Source organism: Rana temporaria, chromosome 8 (assembly GCF_905171775.1).
Source record: "Rana temporaria chromosome 8, aRanTem1.1, whole genome shotgun sequence".
Classification (NCBI taxonomy): domain Eukaryota; kingdom Metazoa; phylum Chordata; class Amphibia; order Anura; family Ranidae; genus Rana; species Rana temporaria.
In genome coordinates this window covers 179,435,154-179,456,525 of record NC_053496.1, presented here as the reverse complement: position 1 = coordinate 179,456,525, position 21,372 = coordinate 179,435,154, and the positions used below count along the sequence as shown (strand labels likewise).

At 44.9% G+C, this 21,372-nt stretch overlaps 3 protein-coding genes across 3 annotated transcripts in view; all 3 read right to left on the bottom strand.

Moving 5' to 3' along the window:
• LOC120910546 (zinc finger protein 850-like) overlaps positions 1-21,372 on the bottom strand; it is a 1,103,195-nt gene that overhangs the window by 144,250 nt on the left and 937,573 nt on the right.
• LOC120909802 (zinc finger protein 623-like) overlaps positions 1-21,372 on the bottom strand; it is a 68,413-nt gene that overhangs the window by 33,825 nt on the left and 13,216 nt on the right. The window lies entirely within an intron of this gene.
• LOC120910147 (zinc finger protein 852-like) lies at positions 9,331-12,881 on the bottom strand. The gene is made up of 4 exons (XM_040322026.1): positions 12,664-12,881; positions 12,392-12,541; positions 12,142-12,283; positions 9,331-11,002 (listed from the first exon to the last, which is right to left on the bottom strand). Exons 1-4 carry the CDS (start codon positions 12,745-12,747, stop codon positions 10,218-10,220), a joined length of 1,161 nt encoding a protein of 386 aa, XP_040177960.1. The 5' UTR covers positions 12,748-12,881; the 3' UTR covers positions 9,331-10,217.

Here is a 21,372-nt window from a genome sequence, read left to right as displayed (position 1 = left end):
TTTGTTTTGCTCCAGGGACACTTTTGTTTTGCTCCAGTGACACTTTTGTTTTGCTCCCTGGACACTTTTGTTTTGCTCCCTAGACACTTTTGTTTTTCTCCAGGGACACTTTTGTTTTGCTCCAGGGACACTTTTGTTTTGCTCCAGGGACACTTTTGTTTTGCTCCCTGGACACTTTTGTTTTGCTCCCCGGACACTTTTGTTTTGCTCCCTGGACACTTTTGTTTTGCTCCCAGGACAATTTTGTTTTGCTCCCTTGACACTTTTCTTTTGCTCCCGGACACTTTTCTTTTGCTCCCAGGACACTTTTGTTTTGCTCCCTTGACACTTTTGTTTTGCTCCCTTGACACTTTTGTTTTGCTCCCTTGACACTTTTGTTTTGCTCCAGGGACACTTTTGTTTTGCTCCAGTGACACTTTTGTTTTGCTCCCTGGACACTTTTGTTTTGCTCCCTAGACACTTTTGTTTTTCTCCAGGGACACTTTTGTTTTTCTCCAGGGTCACTTTTGTTTTGCTCCAGGGACACTTTTGTTTTGCTCCCTGGACACTTTTGTTTTGCTCCCCGGACACTTTTGTTTTGCTCCCTGGACACTTTTGTTTTGCTCCCAGGACACTTTTGTTTTGCTCCCTTGACACTTTTGTTTTGCTCCCTGGACACTTTTGTTTTGCTCCCAGGACACTTTTGTTTTGCTCCCTTGACACTTTTGTTTTGCTCCCTTGACACTTTTGTTTTGCTCCCTTGACACTTTTGTTTTGCTCTCCGGACACTTTTGTTTTGCTCCCAGGACACTTTTGTTTTGCTCCCTTGACACTTTTGTTTTGCTCCCTGGACACTTTTGTTTTGCTCCCAGGACACTTTTGTTTTGCTCCCCGGACACTTTTGTTTTGCTCCCTTGACACTTTTGTTTTGCTCCCCTGACACTTTTGTTTTGCTCCCCTGACACTTTTGTTTTGCTCCCCGGACACTTTTGTTTTGCTCCCCGGACACTTTTGTTTTGCTCCCTTGACACTTTTGTTTTGCTCCCCGGACACTTTTGTTTTGCTCCCTTGACACTTTTGTTTTGCTCCCAGGACACTTTTGTTTTGCTCCCTTGACACTTTTGTTTTGCTCCCCGGACACTTTTGTTTTGCTGCCTTGACACTTTTGTTTTGCTCCCTTGACACTTTTGTTTTGTTCCAGGGACACTTTTGTTTTGCTCCCTTGACACTTTTGTTTTGCTCCAGGGACACTTTTGTTTTGCTCCCTTGACACTTTTGTTTTGCTCCCTTGACACTTTTGTTTTGCTCCCCGGACACTTTTGTTTTGCTCCAGGGACACTTTTGTTTTGCTCCCCGGACACTTTTGTTTTGCTCCCTTGACACTTTTGTTTTGCTCCCCGGACACTTTTGTTTTGCTCCAGGGACACTTTTGTTTTGCTCCCTAGACACTTTTGTTTTGCTCCCTAGACACTTTTGTTTTGCTCCCAGGACAATTTTGTTTTGCTCCCTGGACACTTTTGTTTTGCTCCCTTGACACTTTTGTTTTGCTCCCTGGACACTTTTGTTTTGCTCCCTTGACACTTTTGTTTTGCTCCAGGGACACTTTTGTTTTTCTCCAGGGACACTTTTGTTTTGCTCCCCGGACACTTTTGTTTTGCTCCAGGGACACTTTTGTTTTGCTCCCTTGACACTTTTGTTTTGCTCCCAGGACACTTTTGTTTTGCTCCAGGGACACTTTTGTTTTGCTCCCCGGACACTTTTGTTTTGCTCCAGGGACACTTTTGTTTTGCTCCAAGGACACTTTTGTTTTGCTCCCTAGACACTTTTGTTTTGCTCCAGGGACACTTTTGTTTTGCTCCCTTGACACTTTTGTTTTGCTCCCCGGACACTTTTGTTTTGCTCCAGGGACACTTTTGTTTTGCTCCCTGGACACTTTTGTTTTGCTCCCTTGACACTTTTGTTTTGCTCCCTTGACACTTTTGTTTTGCTCCCGGGACACTTTTGTTTTGCTCCCGGGACATTTTTGTTTTGCTCCAGGGACACTTTTGTTTTGCTCCCGGGACACTTTTCTTTTGCTCCCAGGACAATTTTGTTTTGCTCCCTTGACACTTTTCTTTTGCTCCCAGGACAATTTTGTTTTGCTCCCTGGACACTTTTGTTTTGCTCCCTTGACACTTTTGTTTTGCTCCAGGGACACTTTTGTTTTGCTCCCTGGACACTTTTGTTTTGCTCCCTTGACACTTTTGTTTTGCTCCAGGGACACTTTTGTTTTGCTCCAGGGACACTTTTGTTTTGCTCCCGGGACACTTTTGTTTTGCTCCCCGGACACTTTTGTTTTGCTCCCTTGACACTTTTGTTTTGCTCTCAGGACACTTTTGTTTTGCTCCCAGGACACTTTTGTTTTGCTCCCTTGACACTTTTGTTTTGCTCCCTTGACACTTTTGTTTTGCTCCCTTGACACTTTTGTTTTGCTCCCTTGACACTTTTGTTTTGCTCCCAGGACACTTTTTATTTGCTCCCTTGACACTTTTTATTTGCTCCCTTGACACTTTTGTTTTGCTCCAGGGACACTTTTGTTTTGCTCCCTTGACTCTTTTGTTTTGCTCCCCGGACATTTTGTTTTGCTCCCTTGACACTTTTGTTTTGCTCCAGGGACACTTTTGTTTTGCTCCCTGGACACTTTTGTTTTGCTCCAGGGACACTTTTGTTTTGCTCCCCGGACACTTTTGTTTTGCTCCAGGGACACTTTTGTTTTGCTCCCTAGACACTTTTGTTTTGCTCCCTTGACACTTTTGTTTTGCTCCCAGGACACTTTTGTTTTGCTCCCGGGACACTTTTGTTTTGCTCCCTAGACACTTTTGTTTTGCTCCAGGGACACTTTTGTTTTGCTCCCTTGACACTTTTGTTTTGCTCCCCGGACACTTTTGTTTTGCTCCAGGGACACTTTTGTTTTGCTCCAGGGACACTTTTGTTTTGCTCCCTGGACACTTTTGTTTTGCTCCCTTGACACTTTTGTTTTGCTCCCGGGACATTTTTGTTTTGCTCCAGGGACACTTTTGTTTTGCTCCCGGGACACTTTTGTTTTGCTCCCGGGACACTTTTCTTTTGCTCCCAGGACAATTTTGTTTTGCTCCCTTGACACTTTTGTTTTGCTCCCGGACACTTTTGTTTTGCTCCCTGGACACTTTTGTTTTGCTCCCTTGACACTTTTGTTTTGCTCCAGGGACACTTTTGTTTTGCTCCCTGGACACTTTTGTTTTGCTCCCTGGACACTTTTGTTTTGCTCCAGGGACACTTGTGTTTTGCTCCCTTGACACTTTTGTTTTGCTCCAGGGACACTTTTGTTTTGCTCCCTTGACACTTTTGTTTTGCTCCAGGGACACTTTTGTTTTGCTCCAGGGACACTTTTGTTTTGCTCCAGGGACACTTTTGTTTTGCTCCAGGGACACTTTTGTTTTGCTCCCCTAACACTTTTGTTTTGCTCCCCGGACACTTTTGTTTTGCTCCCTTGACACTTTTGTTTTGCTCCAGGGACACTTTTGTTTTGCTCCAGGGACACTTTTGTTTTGCTCCCGGGACACTTTTGTTTTGCTCCCGGGACATTTTTGTTTTGCTCCAGGGACACTTTTGTTTTGCTCCCGGGACACTTTTGTTTTGCTCCCTGGACACTTTTCTTTTGCTCCCGGGACACTTTTGTTTTGCTCCCGGACACTTTTCTTCTGCTCCCTTGACACTTTTGTTTTGCTCCCCGGACACTTTTGTTTTGCTCCCCGGACACTTTTGTTTTGCTCCCTTGACACTTTTGTTTTGCTCCCCGGACACTTTTGTTTTGCTCCAGGGACACTTTTGTTTTGCTCCCCGGATACTTTTGTTTTGCTCCCGGGACCCTTTTGTTTTGCTCCCTGGACACTTTTGTTTTGCTCCCTTGACACTTTTGTTTTGCTCCCCGGATACTTTTGTTTTGCTCCCCGGATACTTTTGTTTTGCTCCCCGGATACTTTTGTTTTGCTCCCCGGATACTTTTGTTTTGCTCCCTTGACACTTTTGTTTTGCTCCCGGGACATTTTTGTTTTGCTCCAGGGACACTTTTGTTTTGCTCCCGGGACACTTTTGTTTTGCTCCCGGGACACTTTTCTTTTGCTCCCAGGACAATTTTGTTTTGCTCCCTTGACACTTTTGTTTTGCTCCCGGACACTTTTGTTTTGCTCCCTGGACACTTTTGTTTTGCTCCCTTGACACTTTTGTTTTGCTCCCTTGACACTTTTGTTTTGCTCCCTGGACACTTTTGTTTTGCTCCCTGGACACTTTTGTTTTGCTCCCTGGACACTTTTGTTTTGCTCCAGGGACACTTGTGTTTTGCTCCCGGGACACTTTTGTTTTGCTCCCTTGACACTTTTGTTTTGCTCCAGGGACACTTTTGTTTTGCTCCCTTGACACTTTTGTTTTGCTCCAGGGACACTTTTGTTTTGCTCCAGGGACACTTTTGTTTTGCTCCAGGGACACTTTTGTTTTGCTCCCCGGACACTTTTGTTTTGCTCCCTTGACACTTTTGTTTTGCTCCCCGGACACTTTTGTTTTGCTCCAGGGACACTTTTGTTTTGCTCCCCGGATACTTTTGTTTTGCTCCCGGGACCCTTTTGTTTTGCTCCCGGGACACTTTTGTTTTGCTCCCTGGACACTTTTGTTTTGCTCCCTTGACACTTTTGTTTTGCTCCCCGGATACTTTTGTTTTGCTCCCCGGATACTTTTGTTTTGCTCCCCGGATACTTTTGTTTTGCTCCCCGGATACTTTTGTTTTGCTCCCCGGATACTTTTGTTTTGCTCCAGGGACACTTTTGTTTTGCTCCCCGGACACTTTTGTTTTGCTCCCTTGACACTTTTGTTTTGCTCCCCGGACACTTTTGTTTTGCTCCCCGGACACTTTTGTTTTGCTGCCTTGACACTTTTGTTTTGCTCCCTTGACACTTTTGTTTTGTTCCAGGGACACTTTTGTTTTGCTCCAGGGACACTTTTGTTTTGCTCCAGGGACACTTTTGTTTTGCTCCCTTGACACTTTTGTTTTGCTCCCCGGACACTTTTGTTTTGCTCCCTTGACACTTTTGTTTTGCTCCCCGGACACTTTTGTTTTGCTCCCTTGACACTTTTGTTTTGCTCCCCGGACACTTTTGTTTTGCTCCAGGGACACTTTTGTTTTGCTCCAGGGACACTTTTGTTTTGCTCCCTAGACACTTTTGTTTTGCTCCCAGGACAATTTTGTTTTGCTCCCTGGACACTTTTGTTTTGCTCCCTTGACACTTTTGTTTTGCTCCCTGGACACTTTTGTTTTGCTCCCTTGACACTTTTGTTTTGCTCCAGGGACACTTTTGTTTTTCTCCAGGGACACTTTTGTTTTGCTCCCCGGACACTTTTGTTTTGCTCCAGGGACACTTTTGTTTTGCTCCAGGGACACTTTTGTTTTGCTCCCTTGACACTTTTGTTTTGCTCCCAGGACACTTTTGTTTTGCTCCCTTGACACTTTTGTTTTGCTCCCCGGACACTTTTGTTTTGCTCCAGGGACACTTTTGTTTTGCTCCAGGGACACTTTTGTTTTGCTCCAGGGACACTTTTGTTTTGCTCCCTTGACACTTTTGTTTTGCTCCAGGGACACTTTTGTTTTGCTCCCTTGACACTTTTGTTTTGCTCCCGGGACACTTTTGTTTTGCTCCCGGGACATTTTTGTTTTGCTCCAGGGACACTTTTGTTTTGCTCCCGGGACACTTTTCTTTTGCTCCCAGGACAATTTTGTTTTGCTCCCTTGACACTTTTCTTTTGCTCCCAGGACAATTTTGTTTTGCTCCCTTGACACTTTTGTTTTGCTCCAGGGACACTTTTGTTTTGCTCCCTGGACACTTTTGTTTTGCTCCAGGGACACTTTTGTTTTGCTCCAGGGACACTTTTGTTTTGCTCCATTGACACTTTTGTTTTGCTCCCTTGACACTTTTGTTTTGCTCCCCGGACACTTTTGTTTTGCTCTCCGGACACTTTTGTTTTGCTCCCAGGACACTTTTGTTTTGCTCCCTTGACACTTTTGTTTTGCTCCCTTGACACTTTTGTTTTGCTCCCTTGACACTTTTGTTTTGCTCTCCGGACACTTTTGTTTTGCTCCCTTGACACTTTTGTTTTGCTCCCAGGACACTTTTTATTTGCTCCCTTGACACTTTTTATTTGCTCCCTTGACACTTTTGTTTTGCTCCTGGGACACTTTTGTTTTGCTCCCTTGACTCTTTTGTTTTGCTCCCTTGACTCTTTTGTTTTGCTCCCCGGACACTTTTGTTTTGCTCCAGGGACACTTTTGTTTTGCTCCCCGGACTCTTTTGTTTTGCTCCCCGGACACTTTTGTTTTGCTCCAGGGACACTTTTGTTTTGCTCCCGGGACACTTTTGTTTTGCTCCCTAGACACTTTTGTTTTGCTCCCTAGACACTTTTGTTTTGCTCCCTTGACACTTTTGTTTTGCTCCCCGGACACTTTTGTTTTGCTCCAGGGACACTTTTGTTTTGCTCCCTGGACACTTTTGTTTTGCTCCCTTGACACTTTTGTTTTGCTCCCCGGACACTTTTGTTTTGCTCCAGGGACACTTTTGTTTTGCTCCCTGGACACTTTTGTTTTGCTCCCTTGACACTTTTGTTTTGCTCCCTTGACACTTTTGTTTTGCTCCCGGGACATTTTTGTTTTGCTCCAGGGACACTTTTGTTTTGCTCCCGGGACACTTTTGTTTTGCTCCCGGGACACTTTTCTTTTGCTCCCAGGACAATTTTGTTTTGCTCCCTTGACACTTTTGTTTTGCTCCCGGACACTTTTCTTTTGCTCCCAGGACAATTTTGTTTTGCTCCCTGGACACTTTTGTTTTGCTCCCTTGACACTTTTGTTTTGCTCCAGGGACACTTTTGTTTTGCTCCCTGGACACTTTTGTTTTGCTCCCTTGACACTTTTGTTTTGCTCCAGGGACACTTTTGCTTTTCTCCAGGGACACTTTTGCTTTTCTCCAGGGACACTTTTGTTTTGCTCCAGGGACACTTTTGTTTTGCTCCCCGGACACTTTTGTTTTGCTCCCTTGACACTTTTGTTTTGCTCTCCGGACACTTTTGTTTTGCTCCCTTGACACTTTTGTTTTGCTCCCTTGACTCTTTTGTTTTGCTCCCTTGACTCTTTTGTTTTGCTCCCTTGACACTTTTGTTTTGCTCCCTTGACACTTTTGTTTTGCTCCCGGGACATTTTTGTTTTGCTCCAGGGACACTTTTGTTTTGCTCCAGGGACACTTTTGTTTTGCTCCCGGGACATTTTTGTTTTGCTCCAGGGACACTTTTGATTTGCTCCCTGGACACTTTTGTTTTGCTCCCTGGACACTTTTGTTTTGCTCCCTGGACACTTTTGTTTTGCTCCCCGGACTCTTTTGTTTTGCTCCCCGGACTCTTTTGTTTTGCTCCCCGGACTCTTTTGTTTTGCTCCCTTGACACTTTTGTTTTGCTCCCTTGACACTTTTGTTTTGCTCCCTTGACACTTTTGTTTTGCTCCAGGGACACTTTTGATTTGCTCCAGGGACACTTTTGATTTGCTCCAGGGACACTTTTGTTTTGCTCCCTGGACACTTTTGTTTTGCTCCCTTGACACTTTTGTTTTGCTCCCGGGACACTTTTGTTTTGCTCCCTCAAAACATATATTTTGCTCCAGGGACACTTTTGTTTTGCTCCCTGGACACTTTTGTTTTGCTCCCTTGACACTTTTGTTTTGCTCCCGGGACACTTTTGTTTTGCTCCCTTGACACTTTTGTTTTGCTCCAGGGACACTTTTGTTTTGCTCCCTTGACACTTTTGTTTTGCTCCAGGGACACTTTTGTTTTCCTCCCATGACACTTTTGTTTTCCTCCCATGACACTTTTGTTTTCCTCCCATGACACTTTTGTTTTCCTCCCATGACACTTTGTGTTGCTCCCGGGACACTTTTGTTTTGCTCCCTTGACACTTTTTGAAATGGTGGAAGCACGGGGGGGGGGGGGGAGGGATCCCCCCAGGAGCCTGAAGCGGAGGAAGTGAGCCGCTCAACAGAACGGCTGACACTGACCTTTCGTTGCCGGAGAGCATGGTAAGTGAAACACCAGGTATGCCCTTTTTACTGCCTCTAGTGGCTGAAAACAGATAAGACATGCAGCTATTCATGGAAGACAATCCTTAAGGTATTTACCTAGGAATGTCTTCACTTACCTTATCCCTGCCACAGGATACTGCTGGGCACAGACAGACCCAATCTTCACCCATCACGGCGGGTTAAGTCAACAGACCTTCAGGGACCGGGATCCTAGGCAGGGTTTCCTGCGGCTCAACGAACATGACAGCTGACAGACAGAAGGATGCATTTATGGCAGAAGAGACCAATAGGGTCTCTTCTGTTACAAATACCCTGCCTGTCAGCCATTTGTTGACAAACCAGCTTTACTTCCATTTCAACCCTTTGATCGCCCCTGTTGTCAACTCTTTCCCAGCCAGTGTCATTAGTACAGTGACAGTGCATATTTTTAGCACTGATTCCTCTATTAGTGTCACTGGTTCCCAAAACAGAGTCAGTGTCCGATTTGCCTGCCGCAATCCTGCTATAAGATGCTGATCGCCGCAACTAATAGTAATTTTTTTTTTTTTTAAATCCATAAATATATCCAATAATTTGTCGATGCAAACTAATCAAAATACTCATATTGGATTTTTTTTTTTATCAAAAATATCAATGGAATATACATTGCCCTAAATTGATGAAGAAATTATATTTTTTTTATTGGATAGATTTTATAGCAGATTGTAAAAAAATATTGTTCTTTTTTTTCAAAATTGTCTGCCATTTTTTTTAATAGCGCGAAAAATAAAAACCGCACAGGTGATCAAATAACACCAAAATAAAGCTCTATTTGCGGGGAAAAAATTATATCAATTTTATTTGGGTACAACATCGTACGACCGCGCCAATTGTCAGGTAAAGTAACGCAGTGCCGTATCTCAAAAAATGGCCTGGTCAGGGAGGGGGGTAAAACCTTCCGGAGCTGAAGTGGTTAATGAGTGAAAACATGAAAAAATTTGCATGCACTGGAGAAATAAACTGAACAAAAATATATATTTTTATTGTTTTCAAATATACACTTTAAAAGCCTTCATACAGTATCTCACAGATACAAAGTAAGTACACCCCCCTCACATTTCTGTAAATATTTTCTTGAATCTTTTCATGTGACAACACTGAGAAAATGACACTTTGCTACAATGTTGTGTAGTGAGTGTACAGCTTGTATAACAGTGTAAATTTGCCGTTCCCTCAAAATAACTCAACACACAGCCATTAATGTCTAAACCGCTGGCAAAAAAAGTGAGTACACCGCTAAGGGAAAATGTCCAAATTGGGCCCAAGAAGTTTTGCTTTCTCAGTGTAACATTTCCCGAACTCCGAACATGAGAACGGACGCTCCCCCCTGTGCCTTCTCTGATGTACAACAAGTTTTGCTTTCTCAATGAAAGCTTTCCCGCACTCTGGACATGAATAAGGACGCTCCCCGTGTGAATTCTCTGGTGTTTAAGAAGGACTCCTCTTTGAATGAAAGATTTCCCACAAAATGAACACGAGAACGGACGCCCCCCCCCCCTGTGAATTCTCTGGTGTCTAACCAGTGCGTTTTTCAGAATGAAACATTTCCCGAACACTCTGAACATGAAAAAGGACGCTCTGCGGTATGATTTTTCTGGTGCCTGAGGAGCACTTTTTCCTCAGTAAAACATTTTCCGCACTCTGAACATGAATAAGGGCAATCGCTCGTGTGAAGTTTCTGGTGTCGAAGAAGGTCTGACTTCTGAATGAAACATGTCCCGCACTCTGGACATAAATGAGGACCCGTGTGAATTCCCGTATGTGCAAAAAGTTTTGCTTTCTCAGTATAACATTTCCCACACTCTGAACACGAAAAAGGACGCACCCCTGTATAAATTCTCTGGTGCCTGAGGAGCAGTTTTTTCTCAGTATAACATTTTCCGCACTCTGAACATGAGTAAGGGCGCTCCTCCGTGTGAACTCTCTAGTGTATAACAAGTTTATTTTTCTCAATGAAAGCTTTCCCACACTCTGAACATGAATAAGGACGCTCACCCGTGTGATTTTTCTGTTGTCTAACAAGTCTATCTTTGGTAATGAAAGCTTTCCCACACTCTGAACACGAATAAGGACGCTTCTACTTGTGAATTCTCTGGTGTCTAACCAGTGCTTTTTTCACAATGAAACATTTTCCGCACTCTGAACATAAAAAAGGGCGCTCCCCTGTATGAATTCTCTGGTGCCTGAGGAGCAATTTTTTCTCAGTAAAACATTTTCCGCACTCTGAACATGAATAAGGACACTCCTCCGTGTGAATTCTTTGGTGTGTAACAAGTCTAGTTTTCTCAATGAAAGCTTTCCCGCACTCTGAACACGAATAAGGACGCTCCCCCGTGTGAGTTTTCTGGTGTCTAGCAAGTTTACTTTTGGTAATGAAAGCTTTGCCACACTCTGGACATGAATGAAAACGCTCCTTTGTGTGAATTCTCTGGTGCATAGCCAGCGTACTTTTCGAAAAGAAACCTTTTCCGCACTCTGAACATGAAAAAGGACGCTCCCCTGTATGAATTTTCTGGTGCACGAGGAGCAGATTTTGCTCAGTAAAACATTTTCCGCACTCTGAACATGAATAAAGGCACTCCCCCGTGTGAAGTCTCTGGTGTCGAAGAAGCTCCGATTTCATAATGAAGATTTTCCCGCACTCGGAGCATGATAACGGGTCCACTGCTGGATCTGTTGATGTCGGCACACTGTGAGGTCTTAGATGGACATCCTGACTACCACCATTGGATGTATGTGGAGGTTCCTCACAATTAGAGAGATTTCCTCCTACAAAATATCGTACAATTCCATTATCTTCTGCAACATAACCTTGAGATACAACAAGACGTCCCTCAGTAGACCTCCATAGATAGAGTCCATCTGTTGAAAACCAAGAAGAAGTGTTAGAAGTCTCATACATTATGTTGGTAGAACATTCAACATTTTCTCAGAGTTTATTGATATTAAATATTTGTTTTTTCTTTGTATTCCAAAAGATTTTTTTTTTTTTAATTCTGAACATGTGACCAGCAACAGAGGACTAGAAGCTCCTCCTGCCACTGTTTCCCTGCAGACAGGCTGGGAGAGAGCCGGGTCATGTGACCGCTGGCTATTGATTATAATTACATCTCCATCACCCACATACAGAAATAGAAGGGACCAGTGTATGTTTATATCACATTAAACCCAAAAACAAAAATATATTATATTGAGCACGGGGTGCTCAACCTATGGCCCTCCAGCTGTTGCAAAACTACAAGTCCCATCATGCCCCTGTATTTTAGAGGCACCTGTCAGCCTTGCAATGCCTCATGGGACTTTTAGTTCCGCAACAGCTGGGAGGACCTCAGGTTGAGCCCCCCGTGATATTGAGGGTTTCTTCAGCTACTAATATTTGTAGGAATGTCGATGTGTGAAATTATCTGACTGACTTTTCGGGATCAGGATGGAATTATTTCATTCCTGTTGGAAAATTGGGCCAAACTTGATATACATTTCCTTCCTTCATCCGCATCTAAACAGCAGGTTTACATTTTATTTTTTGGGGATTAATTCCAAGGACATTTGTCTTTTTCAACCCATGAAATTATATAAAATGAATTCTTTAACCGCAAAGAAATAAAAAAATATAATAGGAAATTCTTCTGCAATTATGCCCCGTACACACGATCCAAATATCGTACAACTTTTTTTCTCCTAATAGTCGCAAGTATAAATTAAATGGGTAATTAAGGTCACGAAAATTCTCGTACGACATAAAAAAAAAAAAAACTCGGAAGTGATGTCATGTGTTGTAATGTATTTGTATTGTATTTTCATACGACAACTGTACTGACTAAACGGAAATCGTACGATCTGGTATTGTACGAGAACATTTTTCATTCATGTCCGATAAAATAATAATATCTGATGAACTGTCATGATCGGCTACGATCAGATTATCGCACGATTCTTCCTCGGACAACATTTTTCGTACAATATTCAGATTGTGTGTACGGCCATTAGTGTATATTACTTACTTGTGTCCTTATGTAGAGAAGATTCCTTCTGTTTACTTTCCATAATCTTCTCCCCCTCCTCCATAGACTGCTGATCTCCACTCACCAACCTCTCTTCTTCCTCTTCTTTATGCTCAACTTTGATGTCTTTTAGTTCTTCACCCTAAACCCCAAAGATGACAGAATACATTTAGAAAAAGGAACAAGAGATTACAAAGAGGAATGTCCACTCAGAATTATTTTTTAGTTCCTTTTCCCCAGTCCCATCTACCTGATCATTCTCTTTATAATTGTGATCTTCCTGGGTGGAATCCTGGGAATCCAGAGGACCTCTCTCCTCCATAGACTGCTGATATCCACTCACCAACCTCTCTTCTTCTTCCTCTTTATGTTCAACTTTGATGTCTTTCCGTTCTTCGTTCTAAATTCCAGAGATGATAAAATATAACATCTGGAAACACTGCTGCCAATAATAAGAGACGACATCGAAGATTGTCCACTCATATAATTATTATTTCTTTTTTTTTGCCCAGCCCCATATACCTGATCTCCTGATCTCCCATTCTCTGTATATTGGAGATCTTCCCGTGTAGAATTGTGGCAATCCAGAGGACAACCCTCCTCCATAGACTGCTGATCTCCACTCACCAACCTCTCTTCTTCTTCCTCTTTAACCTCAACTTTGATGTCTTTCACTTCTTCACCCTAAACCCCAAAGATAACAGAATACATTTGTACAGAGGAAGGAACCAGGAATTTCATAGAAAGTCCTCTCATGGTTAGAATACAGTTCCACCTACCTGATGATGATGATGGGGGATGGTGTGACCTTCCTGTGTGGAATCCCAGGAATACAGAGGACGGGGACATCTCTCTGGTGGGTTTCTGTAGCTGGATGACTCCACCATGGTGTCCGGGTACAGATCTTTGTGTTCGTTTAGAGACTCTGACTCCTCCATCACCCCATCCTTGTCAACCTCCTCTTTTATCTCTTCTTTAACCTCAACTTTAGACTCTCTCAGGTTTCCACTCTGAATATATAATAAAAATGACATCAATTGTAACAATGCAGATAATGTACAGATCCTAATGATACTATCAGTGATTGTTCCTTATCTACCTGATGATGGTGGGGGATGGTGTGACCTTCCTGTGTAGAATCCCGGGAATACAGAGGACGGGGACATCTCTCTGGTGGGTTCCCATTACTGGATCCATCTGTAGGAAACACACACACGGACTGAATACATTGTTTCTATGTGTTTATCAGATGATGGGGGATCTAGGTGGAGCCTCCGTACTGCTCTCTCCTTTACAATAAAGTCTCCTCTTACCCGGTGATGTGAGGGGCGGCTGATTCTCCATCATGACGTCCTTGTAGAGATCCTTGTGTCCTTCTAAAGACTCCCACTCCTGCATGGAGAAATAGACAGTGACATCAGGGTCGTCTTTATAGCATCATGGCCCCTGGGCAAAGTAATGCTTTGGGGCCCCTACAATGGAGACAGTGCAGGTAAACAGACATCAAGTAGGTAGGAGGCAGACAAGCGGAGCATTAACTACATGAACAATTATTCTGTACAGTAAAGAAACTGTGGGAAAATATTACATTCATAAAGTAACAAAGCTGTCCTGTGCATATAATATATCTGCCAGATTGATGCCTCCGCAGCACTCTGACCCCTCTAAATCCCAAATATCCCCCCAGCACTCTGACCCCCTCTACACCCCAGCATGCCCCCTATGGGCAGTCTCCAGGTGTGCCCTCTCATTAGGACAGCCCTGAGTGACATCCTGACACCTTATAGGGACCTGACACACACAATGATACAGTCACCATCCAGACACATCGCTTGTCTGTTACTGGATAATGTCCCAGAATTCCCGGCACCGCTCACCTCTCCTGTCAGCAGCTCCATCATCTTGTTGATGACTTCTAGAACTTTCTTTTCACAGTTTTTTTTCAGGCAATGAGGTGGAGGCACTGTGATGGGTGATGCCCCTTTCACATAAATGTTGGGTGTAAATGGTTCACTCAATGTTTTCTTCACTATTTCACAATCCGGTGTAAGGATAGAAGTACAAATTATCACTATTGACTTCCCAGAATCCTACTCAGATCTGAGTTTTAAGAGATGAGAGTGATGTCATGTGACCTCCCAGAGTCCTCCTCACCTCTCCGTTCAGCATTTACTGTCTCAGAGAACCCGAGCTACAAATGACTATATCTACAACTCAGGATACATTAGTGTGAGGGTCAGTGGGGAGAATGCTCCTTACACTTGTGGTCATTAGGAAGAATTACCCCTTTACAGATACTGTAACTAAAAAGATCAAAGGTGTCAGTGAGAGCTTCTCTGAGAGGCAGAAATTGATCAAGGAACCTCTAGCAACCACTGGAGGAACCCTTGGATGTGACAGAAAATCTTCCCAATGGGTACAGTTTAATGAATATCACAGAGGCTCCAAGACTCCATCTTTTTGAATTTTTTAAAAAAAAAAAGTCTGGTCCCCAGTTGGGCTTTAACCACTTCGGGACCGCCCACCACACATATACTGTGGCAAGGCAACTCGATTCCTGAAGATATGGCCAGGGTACAAGGTGTAATCCTAGACTCTGACCTGTGCTTTCAGCCCCAAATCCAATTGTTGTCACAAAAACTTGTATACTTCACCTCCGTAACATCTGTAAAATGTTCCCCTTTTTAACTAATGAAACCACCAAGCTCCTCATTCACTCCCTTGTCATCTCTCGCCTGGACTATTGCAACTCCCTCCTCATAGGCCTACTTCTCCACAGGCTATCCCCTCTTCAGTCTATCATGAATGTTGCTGCCAGACTCATCTACCTTACCAACCACTCAGTGTCTGCCACTCCTCTCCGCCAATTCCTACACTGGTTTTTCCGATCGCCCAGCGAATTAAATTCAAAATACTAACAACATCATACAAAGCCATTCACAACTCTGCCTCGAGCTACATCACCAATCTTGTCTCCAAATATCACCTAAAACGTCCTCTACACTCCTCTCAAGACCTCCTGCTTTCAAGCTCCATTGTCTTCTCCTCCCATGCTCGTCTCCAGAGCATCTCCCATCCTCTGGAATTCACTACCCCAACTTGTCCGGCTCTCGTCTACCTTGGCCTGCGTCCAGCCGATTCCTGAAAACTCATCACTTCAGGGAAGCCTATCACCCCTTCAACTAATCTTTTACCACTTCCATCAGCTCATCCCCCACAGTTACCACAATTAGTACCACTTGCTCCACCCTATTAGATTGTAGGCTCTTTTGAGCAGGGCCCTTTTAACCCTTTTGTATTTTATTGTATTGTAACTGTACCGTCTCCCTTTTAAATTGTAAAGCGTTGTGTAAACTGTTGGCACCATATACATCCTGTATAATAATAATATGAGCTTTCCTGAAGAGATGAGCTTCCAGGGATCACCTGAAGGCCTTTAAGGACTTCTACGGAAAGAGGAAGAGGAGGGAAGGAGATAGTTGTATGTGACATCCAAGGAGTGCTTAGATAGGTAGGTTGACTACGATGAAAGATCAGAGTCGTGGTGGTCGAGGGAGTTTGAAGGAAGGTCGGAGAACCTGTATAGGATATTTTAATAACGTGATCTGGATGTCTTAGCAGGTGGAGTATATTTTCCCAGACGGCAATCTCAAGAGGCTTCGAGTTTGTCGTATTTCTGTATTCATAGAGTAACTGTATATCATATACATTTGCCAGAGATAAAAATACATCAAGTGTATATAGAGGAAGAGGACGGGCACAATCAATAGTTAAAGGCATCACAAATATGGAGGAAGAGGACAGACACAATGGGGAGAGGTTGGGAAGGGGTTGCAATTGGACGTAAATATGAAATAATATCCTATTACCTCCTCAGTTCCAGCAATGTCTCCTCTCTACTCCCTGCTACTTCCCCCTTACCTCACTTCCTGCCTTCAATACTACTTCCTGTTTGTATCATACCTAATTTCCTGTCTATGCATTCCACTCACAATTGGTGAGATCGCCATCTTGGGGTGAATATAAAGACTGCCGCCTCCGTTGTTACTTTGAAAACATTCTTCCGTGTTCTTAAAGCGGAGGTTCACCCTCAAACTGAACTTCCTAGCTATGCTATCTGCAGCCTTAATAAAGGCTTGTAGTGTTGTCTTTTTTTTTTTTAAATCTGTACACTAACCTGTCTTCAGCCTCACTTCCGGGTCTTCTTCCTTGCGTGCAGTGGGCGTGTCGCTCCTTTTCCCCGACAGGGAGCTCTGCGCAATGTCTCCTGGGAGTGAGTGTTGATCCTCCCAGGAGACGCGGTGTGCGCGTCATGCCTTCCGAAAATAGACGACGTAAGACTCGGCTCTTCGCGGCGCTATACGGCGCCTGCGCACAGACTAGGAGCTGATTGCACAGGCGCCGTATATATCCGAGTCCTATTTCGGCTATTTTTGGAATGTGTGACGTGCCACAGCCGGACTCCTCCCACCATCCACACTACATTCTCCGACAGCTCTCCTCCAACATTCACACTACATTCTCCGACAGCTCTCCTCCACCATTCACACTACATTCTCCGACAGCTCTCCTCCACCATTCACACTACATTCTCCGACAGCTCTCCTCCACCATCCACACTACATTCTCCGACAGCTCTCCCCCACCATCCACACTACACTCTCTCCGACAGATCTTCTCCACCATCCACACTACATTCTCCGACATCCCTCATCCACCATCCACACTACATTCCCCGACAGCTCTCCTCCACCTTCCACACTACATTCTCCGAAAGCTCCCCTCCACCATCCACACTACATTCTCCGACAGCTCTCCTCCACCTTCCACACTACATTCTCCAACATCTCTCCTCCACCATCCACACTACATTCTCCGACAGCTCTCCTCCACCATCCACACTACATTCTCCGACAACTCTTCTCCACCATCCACACTACATTCTCCGACAGATCTCCCCCACCATCCACACTACATTCTCCGACAGATCTCCCCCACCATCCACACTACATTCTCCGACAGCTCTCCTCCACCATCCACACTACATTCTCCGACAGCTCTCCTCCCACCATCCACACTACATTCTCCGACAGCTCTCCTCCCACCATCCACACTACATTCTCCGACAGCTCTCCTCCAACATCCACACTACATTCTATGACAGCTCTCCTCCACCATCCACACTACATTCTCCGACAGCTCTCCTCCACCATCCACACTACATTCTCCAACAACTCTTCTCCACCATCCACACTACATTCTCCGACAGATCTCCCCCACCATCCACACTACATTCTCCGACAGATCTCCCCCACCATCCACACTACATTCTCCGACAGCTCTCCTCCACCATCCACACTACATTCTCCGACAGCTCTCCTCCCACCATCCACACTACATTCTCCGACAGCTCTCCTCCCACCATCCACACTACATTCTCCGACAGCTCTCCTCCCACCATCCACACTACATTCTCCGACAGCTCTCCTTCCACCATCCACACTACATTCTCCTACAGATCTCCTCCCACCATCCACACTACATTCTCCGACAGCTCTCCTCCATCATCCACACTGCATTCTCCGACAGCTCTCCTCCCACCATCCACACTACATTCTCCGACAGCTCTCCTCCACCATCCACACTACATTCTCCGACAGATCTCCTCCCACCATCCACACTACATTCTCCGACAGCTCTCCTCCACCATCCACACTACATTCTCCGACAGCTCATCTCCACCATCCACATTACATTCTCCGACAGCTCTCCTCCCACCATCCACACTACATTCTCCGACAGATCTCCTCCACCATCCACACTACATTCTCCGACAGCTCTCCTCCACCATCCACACTACATTCTCCGACAGCTCTCCTCCACCATCCACACTACATTCTCTGACAGATCTCCTCCACCATCCACACTACATTCTCCGACAGCTCTCCTCCAACATCCACACGACATTCTCCGACAGCTCTCCTCCACCATCCACACTACATTCTCCGACAGCTCTCCTCCCACCATCCACACTACATTCTCCGACAGCTCTCCTCCCACCATCCACACTACATTCTCCGACAGCTCTCCTTCACCATCCACACTACATTCTCCGACAGCTCTCCTCCACCGTCCACACTACATTCTCCGACAGCTCTCCTCCCACCATCCACACTATATTCTCCGACAGATCTCCTCCACCATCCACACTACATTCTCCGACAGCTCTCCACCATCCACACTACATTCTCCGACAGCTCTCCCCCACCATCCACACGACATTCTCCGACAGCTCTCCTCCACCATCCACACTACATTCTCCGACAGCTCTCCTCCCACTATCCACACTACATTCTATGACAGTTCTCCTCCATCATCCACACTACATTCTCCGACAGCTCTCCCCACACCATCCATACTACATTCTCTGACAGCTCTCCTCCACCATCCACACTACATTCTCCGACAGATCTCCTCCACCATCCACACTACATTCTCCGACAGATCTCCTCCCACCATCCACACTACATTCTCTGACAGCTCTCCTCCCACTATCCACACTACATTCTATGACAGCTCTCCTCCAACATCCACACGACATTCTCCGACAGCTCTCCTCCCACCATCCACACTACATTCTCCGACAGCTCTCCTCCACCATCCACACTACATTCTCCGACAGATCTCCTCCCACCATCCACACTACATTCTCCGACAGCTCTCCTCCCACTATCCACACTACATTCTATGACAGCTCTCCTCCAACATCCACACAACATTCTCCGACAGCTCTCCTCCACCATCCACACTACATTCTCCGACAGCTCTCCTCCCACTATCCACACTACATTCTCCGACATCTCTCCTCCCCCATCCACACTACATTCTCTGACAGTTCTCCTCCATCATCCACACTACATTCTCCAACAGCTCTCCCCCACCATCCACACTACATTCTCCGACAGCTCTCCCCACACCATCCATACTACATTCTCTGACAGCTCTCCTCCACCATCCACACTACATTCTCCGACAGCTCTCCTCCCACCATCCACACTACATTCTCCGACAGATCTCCTCCACCATCCATACTATTTTCTATGACCGCTCTCTCCTTCTTTTCTTCATTAAAGACCATTTTCTCTATATATTCACTGTATTTATATACATGTTCTGATTGTCTTCCCCAGATATTGTCATGTTTTTCCCATGTATAACAAGTTTTGTTCTATGTTTCAGTCTATGAAAAACTGGACCAAGGCAGCACTTTTTTTTTAAAGGACCATAGTACTATAATTTAATCCTGTGAGACCTATAACGATCATTCACTCACTGTATTGAATCTATGGAGGAGAAGCATTGTCACCCTAGACCAGGGGTCTCCAAACTTTTTACTTTGAGGGCCACATCATATATTTTACAGATATCCGCGGGCCGAAAAAAAAGTTATGAATCCTCAGTCATAAAATAGAATAGACTTTAAAAAAAGGCTGCCATCAGCGGGGCTGGATGGTGCACCTGTGTCCTCCACCCACACCTGAATGCCAGTTTCTCATGCACCAGGGCCAACAATTAAGTGTGCATGAGGCCTTACATCTGTGTCCCCATCAGAGCCCCCCTGAACACTTGTGTCCCCCATCAGAGACCCCCTGAACACCTATGTCCTCACCAGTTCCCGTCCTGCACATTTGCGTCCCCGTAGAACAGTGTGTTCATTACCGCTGTGCAGCACATCCTGTGCTGCTTCTCTGAAGGGTTGGCATTAGAGGAGACCTACAGTAAAAGCAAATATTGTTTGTTTGTTTTTTTCAAAATTGTCTGACTTTTCTTTTTATAGCACAAAAAATAAAAAACGCAGGAGGTGATCAAAAAATACCAAAAGAAAGCTCTATTTGTGGAAAAAAATAATCATTGGGTACAACATCGCACGACTGCGCAATTGTCAGTTAAAGTAACGCAGTGCCAAATTGCAAAAAAACGGCCTGGTCAGGAAGGGGGGGAAAAACCTTCCGGAGCTGAAGTGGCTAATGAGTGAAAACATGAAGTAATGAGCATGCACTGGAGAAATATATAATTTTTATTGTTTTCAAATATACACTTTAAACGCCTCCTTACAAATTCTAAATACAGTATCTCACAAAAGTTAGTACACCCCCCACATTTCTGTAAATATTTTCTTGTATCTTTTCATGTGACAACACTGAAGAAATGACATTTTGCTACAATGTTGTGTAGTGAGTGTACAGCTTGTATAACAATGTAAATTTTCTGTCCCCTCAAAATAAATCAACACACAGCCATTAATGTCAAAACCGCTGGCAACAAAAGTAAGTACACTTCTAAGTGAAAATGTCCAAATTGGGCGCAAAGTGTCAATATTTTGTGTGGCCACCATTATTTTCCAGCACTGCCTTAACCCTCTTGGACATGGAGTTCACCAGAGCTTCACAGGTTGCCACTGGAGTCCTCTTCCCCTCATCTATGATGACATCACGGAGCTGGTGGATGTTAGAGACCTTGCGCTCCTCCACCTTCTGTTTGAGGATGCCCCACAGATGATCAATAGGGTTTAGGTCTGGAGACATGCTTGGTCAGTCCATCACCTTTACCCTCAGCTTCTATAGCAAGGCAGTGGTCATCTTGGAGGTGTGTTTTGGGTCGTTGGCCCTCAATGAACCGTAGCCCCCCCAGTGTCGGCAGCAATCATGCAGCCCCAGACCATGACACTCCCACCACCATGCCTGACTGTAGACAAGACACACTTGTCTTTGTCCTCCTCACCTGGTTGCCGCCACACACGCTTGTCACCATCTGATACCAAATACGTTTATCTTGGTCTCATCAGGACATGGTTCCAGTAATCCATGTCCTTAGTCTGTTTGTCTTCAGCAAACTGTTTGCGGGATTTCTTGTGCATCATCTTTAGAAGAGGCTTCCTTCTGGGACGACAGCCATGCAGACCAATTGGATGCAGTGTGCGGCGTATGGTCTGAGCACTGACAGGCTAACCCCTCCCCCACCCCTTCAACCTCTGCAGCAATGCTGGCAGCACTCATACGTCTATTTCCCAAAGACAACCTCTGGATATGACGCTAAGCACGTGACCTCAACTTCTTTGGAGGACCATGGCGAGGCCTGTTCTGAGGGGAACCCGTCCTGTTAAACCACTGTATGGTCTTGGCCACCGTGCTGCAGCTCAGTTTCAGGGTCTTGGCAATCTTCTTATACCTA